Source organism: Nilaparvata lugens, chromosome 8, assembly GCF_014356525.2.
Source record: "Nilaparvata lugens isolate BPH chromosome 8, ASM1435652v1, whole genome shotgun sequence".
Taxonomy (NCBI): Eukaryota; Metazoa; Arthropoda; class Insecta; order Hemiptera; family Delphacidae; genus Nilaparvata; species Nilaparvata lugens.
Genome location: NC_052511.1, coordinates 48,363,711 through 48,370,545, shown reverse-complemented (window position 1 = coordinate 48,370,545; position 6,835 = coordinate 48,363,711). Strand labels below are relative to the sequence as shown.

General features: G+C 33.7%; 1 protein-coding gene across 1 annotated transcript in view; it reads right to left on the bottom strand.

The window, feature by feature from the left end:
• The window catches only part of LOC120352863 (WD repeat-containing protein 13-like), an 8,007-nt gene extending 6,856 nt beyond the window's left edge, over positions 1 to 1,151 (bottom strand). The window contains 1 exon segment of the mRNA XM_039435173.1: positions 1,088 to 1,151. Within this exon segment, the coding sequence (XP_039291107.1) occupies positions 1,088 to 1,151 (64 nt within the window).
• Positions 1,152 to 6,835: the final 5,684 nt, after the last annotated feature.

Below are 6,835 nucleotides of genomic sequence, written 5' to 3'. Positions count from 1 at the left end.
CAGCTCTGAATGGATCAAGAGATCATCACCTTTGTTGTATATGTTTTACTAAACTGTCAGCACCTCTAATGAATATTGTTCTACCTTCATGATATTTAAGTTTGATTTTAATCACCGCAAGAGAATTCCATATTATAACACTTTTTCTGTAATTTATTCTAATACATCGCAGCTCTGAATGGATCAAGAGATCATCACCTTTAGTTCAATATGTTTTACTAACTGTCAACCTCTTATGAATATTGTTCTACCCTCATGATATTTAAGTTTGATTTTAATCACCGCAAGAGAATTTCAATATTATAACACTTTTTCTATGTAATTTATTCTAATAAATCGCAGCTCTGAATGGATCAAGAGATCATCACCTTTAGTTTAAATATGTTTTACTAAACTGTCAGCACCTCTAATGAATATTGTTCTACCCTCATGATATTTGAGTTTGATTTTAATCACCGCAAGAGAATTTCAATATTATAACACTTTTTCTATGTAATTTATTCTAATACATCGCAGCTCTGAATGGATCAAGAGATCATCACCTTTAATTTAATATGTTTTACTAACTGTCAACCTCTAATGAATATTGTTCTACCTTCATGATATTTAAGTTGATTTTCAATGTGACCTACTGAACCTGTATTTTCTTAAATAATGTGAATAAAAATATTATTAGAACAATTTGGTTTTATTCTGTGTTAACTACATTATACCCGGTGTTTCAGAACGAATGACCCAATTTTAAACAGTTATATTTATTTAAAAAATGGTGTACCCAAACCAATTTTACATCAAATTACTCACAGAAGTATCAAGTTTATGATGATGTATTATAAGTGTTCTATGTGCCCTCCTTTTGAGGCTCGAACGACATCTAGACGGTAGCCAAATTCATCCCAGACTGTTCGCAAGATGACTGACTGTCTTCTCGGTCTGTAGCTACTGCATCAGTTATCTGGATTCTAGCTTATCAATATCAAGGGAGGAACAACGTTAAAAATCGTGTTTATGTTCCTCCCTCAGCACTGATATTGAGGAGCTTAAAACCAGGCTAACTGATGCAGTAGCTACAGTTGAGAAGACAGACATATCATCATCATTGGCTCGACAATCCAACGCGGATCTTGGCCTCCTCTAACATTTGCCTCCATTCTATTTATCCCTGGCAGCTCGCCTCCAATCCCTTGACCTCAACAGCTCTTGCATCTCCGGCAACTGCATCCATCCACCTCAACCTTGGTCTGCAAGGAGGTCTTCTACCTCCGTGTTGTAGCGAAGACAGACATATAGCAGTTCGTAATTTAAGGAGAAATTCAAGACTATGGCCCGGTTGCACAAAAGCCGGTTAAATTTAAATCGAGATTAGAATTTGAATTCTCGTGGCATTGACGAAGTTTCATTCGAGTGTTAAACTTCATGCTATTTATGACTAACTTTTTGTGTAGTTGAGAAGTTGATATAGAGGTAATTATTCATATTGAATAAAAAAGACTAAGAAATTGTCAAAAACACAGATTTATTGATACTTGAAAGACCGGAAGATTCATTCAATTTATGACTAACCTTTATTAAAACAGTGACAGGATAGTTATTGTGGTGGAGGTGAATGATATAGACCTTATGATTAATGTTTTATGTAATCTTAAATAATAAATGATCTACGATTAAAGTTTATGATGGTTGCAATGTCTTGGATCATTTTCTAACTGAATTCAAATAAAATAAGATCAAGAGAAACTAAAATGAAAATAGTAACCTAATGTTACCTTATGCTTATGACTAACTTCTTAGTCTATGTGATCTTATGATTGAATCTTAAATGATAAACTGATCTACGATTAAAGTTTATGATGGTTGCAATGTCTTCAGATCAATAATTTCTAACTGAATTCGAATAAAATAGATCCAGAGAAAATAAAAGAAAATAGTAACCTAATAATGTTTACCTTATGCTTATGACTAATGTCTTAGTCTATGTGATCTTATGATTGAATCTTAAATGATAAATGATCTACGATTAAAGTTTATGATGGTTGCAATGTCTTCAGATCAATAATTTCTAACTGAATTCGAATAAAATAAGATCCAGAGAAAATAAAATGAAAATTGTAACCTTTTTGAAGCACCTACACTTTCCACTTCTTTTATTCTTATTAAAAAGTATCCCTTGCTATCATGATGGTTCAAAAGAGAATAAATTATGTTCAAAGTCATATTTACAGTTGACCTAAAAGTCATTCATAATAAAGATCAGACTACATAATTCTTATAATTATGTAGAGATCTATATCAGACTCGTTCTATATTCTTATAATTAAAAGTAGCCCTTGCTATTCATGATGGTTGAAAGAGAATACCTAATTTATTATGCTCAAAGTCATATATAGGAAAAATATAATTTCTGATAAAATAAATAAATTATTCTATTTTAATCATTTCTTGACAATTTGTATGGTCACCTTTAATGAAGATTCTCGTTTTACATCACGTCCTCATTGAGTTAGGTTAATTATTATAGTTAATCTAATACAGTTGGCCTAAAATTCACTATCATGATAAAGACCAGGCCACATAATCTCATTTGTAGTGACTTATGAACCATCTTGTACTAAGGATACAAAAAAATATTCTTTCCATTTTTCTCAAATGAATAAATAATGTGAATACAGAAGTGGGAATAATGATACACCATAAACATTCAGATAACAATAAATTTATTTGAATAATGGATATCACGTCTAGAAGTACGAAAAATATGGTAACAAAATAATACATGAAGTATACTCTAAAAGTTCATACATTTTTACAAAAAAATAATAGAGTCCATTTTAAATAAAATAATATAAGTCCATCACGATTCCTAATCTCTCAAAGATCATATTCTATTACCGGTAATGAGTATTATATACAGCAAATCACCTACAAGCTAGGCTTACTATACAATCATTATGAATTTGAATAGATGGTGAAATAAAACTGATGTTCTAAGAATGAAGCTTTAATACATTAATTTTGGTACCAATCAATTATGCCTTTTTAGATGATGACAAAATCAATGGACCAATCAATTATGCCTTTTTAGATGATGAAAATCAATGACCAACAATTATGCCTTTTTAGATGATGACAAAATCAATGACCAATCAATTATGACAAAAACATCTTGTTTCAAAGCATAATACAGTCCCAATTAAATGCTGTAAATCACCCCGAAGACTTCTGCTACTGCAAATATTGTCAAAAGGGTAAACAGCTAGATGGAAATTCAAGGAGCGCTACCATACAAAAATTATTTGTCAGCCGGGAACTTGTTCTAATCGAATTTGTTCTCGGGCTGACAAATATGCAAGTCTATAAATACAGGTCATGACACTCGTGTTCCTTATGGAGCGGCATTTTATGGGGTCTTTATGGCGGTACATTTGAATATTCAATCTGCTCATAACAAAATAATGCATTATGCTTTTTAAAAAACAATATTATGGTTCAGATAATATGTAAATTCAGGTTTTGATTTTTTCATAATTAAATTTCAATAATGAATGGTTCAATAATGCATTTTTTATCATAAAAATTGTTCTTATTCTTGTAACTTTATGATTATAAGGCATTGCGAAAAAAAAGGCTAACCTCAAAAAGAGTTTGAAGTTTCCCAATCTGAAGATTCAAAAATTCAGTTCCTAGTTTGAATCTAAATACTATTATTCTGTGGAAAGAATTTATTTCACAATTCAAAGCCAAGCAATACTTCTTGAACAATATAACAAAATAACACATCATGTTGTTCAATCTATAATGATAACAGATTTTTTTTTCTATGGTCAATACTATAGCCATCTAGTCTAAAGACTATGAGCTAATTTTTTTATCCTAAATTACTACTTGAAAAATTGAACAGTGAATTTCTCATTAGAACTCTTACTGCTATTGTTAATTAATATGTACCCTTATTGACTGCAATATAGAAGCTAGATTTACTCAATCACTGCTCTGCTCTTTCACTGGACACTACTTGAACAAGCACTACACTAGTTCAAACGGTTTCCTCCTTTTGAGCCTCCGCACCAACCCTCCATGGTCTAGCAGCTGGATCGCCTCGACGTTGTCATGTTGGTGCAGCGCCCCTCGTGCCTCTCCGCATGCCTCTGGATCTCGGTGGATACCAGATCGACGTGAAGGTCTCTATGAAGATCGCTGTTCCTGACATACCAAGAGCATCAACAATGTTCCTTAGCACTTTGCTTTGAAAACGTTGAATGACATGATGTTGCTGTCTTTGGTACACCCCCAAAGTTGTATACCATACGTCCATACTGTCTTTAATATATGTTTGTACAGAAGTACTTTGTTTCGGATTGAAAGGACGGAGTTTCTTCCGATCAGCCAATACAGCTTCTTATATTTGATTCCAAGCTCTTCTCTCTTCTTGACATGGGCCTTCCAGCGAAGCTTTGCGTCCAAGGTCATACCTAGATACTTGGCATCATTAGCATATGGTACAACTTGGTTGTTGATAGTTATTAGTATGGGCAGGTCCTTCTTATTGGTAAATTGATGTGAATCGACTTTGTTTCATTCAATTTCATTCTCCACTTTCTAGTCCAATCTTGAATGATAACAGATGATAAATTTTAAAATTGGTGAACTAGAACCCCACAAAATGGCGATTTTGCAATGCATCACGGGACTGTGTAATGACTTGTATTTTATAGACCTTGACAAATAACTTTTGTATATAGTGAGGTCCACGTTATAATGTCAGTGGATGAAGATAGAAGAATAGCGATGCCGATTCTCTGCATTAATTAATCATATTTCTACACTTTCAAAAACATAATTGGCATCGTTGTGGACCTAGAAAAGGATAGTACCACCGGTTTTGTCGAATGATTGACAAGGATAGCAAAACCAAAGTTGATCAAATACTGTCATTATAACGTGACCTCTCACTATAGTAGAGCTCATTGAATTTCCATCTAGCTGTTTACCCGGTTGTCAATATTTGCAGTAGCAGAAGTCTTCGGGGTGATTTACAGCATTTAATTGGGATTTTATTTTAATAATAGTTATTCATTAATTAGTATTTGAACAAATGCAACTTTCAATTTATTCAGATCTGCATAATACAGAATAGTTTCAAGTACCGTGACTGAAAAATAAAGTAGAACTTCAGTATTCTGTTTCAGTGAGACCTCAGACAAAATATCCTCCGCATTCACTCATAACTTCATTCACTCCTTATGAATAACATCAAAGCTTCATATTCAAAAAAATTTCACAGTTTGCATTGAATCTCACAATATCCCCACTCTTCCTATCTTTGAATAAAATATATAAAAAAGATCTCTATCAATCTAGCCATCCCTCAACTTAATCTCCTTGCTTTCTCGGGCCACTCCCGTGTTTCGGATGGACACGTTAAGCCGTCGGTCGCGGCTACCTAAAAAGCAGTCGTTAGGTCATGTCAGAGGCCTGAAATGATCAGTTGCGACCTGAAAACTCTGACACCAGACCTGAGCCAGCCAGGTCACTTGATATTATTATGATTATTATCTCCTTGCTTCTTTATCCTGTGAAAATCTGTCACCTTATTCCTTTCAGCATCTCGTCCTTTGTACTCACTGTAGCTACAGTAAAGTAGAGGCTAGAAGAAGATAGTCTCGTTAAACTAGAGATAGTCACCGTACTTTCTAGCCTCTGGTACATTGCCACCAAAGCTGGGCCGGGCCGAGCCGAATCCACGTGCGCGCTAACTATGCAGGATTAATGGCCGAGACACACATAACCGCACCGAGCCCGCGTCGCGGTACGACCGAGTGTCGGACGTACTACTGCGAGTGAGAAAACAAAGTCTTTCAAACGTGTAGGGACATACACTACCGCACCGCGTCAGCACCGTCGCCGTGTTTGTTGCCGTGCCCGCACCGTCACCGACTAGTTCAGTTTACTTTTCGACGGTGACGGTGCGGGAGAGAGTGAAAAACTTATTGGAGAGATACGGAATTTTCCAGTTTTGTACGATCAAAGTGATGAGAAATATGGTTAAACGGCAAAATAAGTTGAACCAAAAGTGAAAGTATAACCAAATAATATTGAATGAAAACGACTAAGAAATTGTCAAAAAAAAAAAACACTGATTTATTGATAATTAGAAAGACCGGTTTCGTTATTACACCATTGTCAATCTCTGATAAACAGAGTTTTCTGAGAACAATCAGTTTATCAGAGATTGACATGGGTAATAACGAAACCGGTCTTTCTAATTATCAATAAATCAGGGTTTTTTGACAATTCTTAGTCTTTTTCATTCAATATGAATAATTACCACAATATCAACTTCTCAACTACACAAAAAATGTAACCAATTAATAAGTCAAGCCAATGGTATAATAGATGTAATTGATAAATAATAAAATAAACAACAAAAAGTAAAAGAGAAGGAGCACGGACTGTGTCTTAAAATATTTGAACTAATTACGTTTAGGCATAAGGCAGAAGATTACAATATATGGCTGGTATATATTTACGATACATGACTGATTGTGGTATTGTTATGCACCGAAATATATACCAGCACTATGATTCTCATCTTCTGTATCTACAGGTAATTAGTTTAAAATTGAAAAATATAAACCAAATCGGATGTACAGGCTTTAATAGATAAGATAAGATAAGATTCTTTATTTCGCAACCAATTTACAACAACAGTACTGCGCACAAAACTAAAAAAAAAATAGCAATAAGAATAATAAAACAATATTAGAGAACTTTTTAACCGAATAAATATGAAACTTGCTGATAATACAAATTGTATTAATTCTCATTATAGGATGAT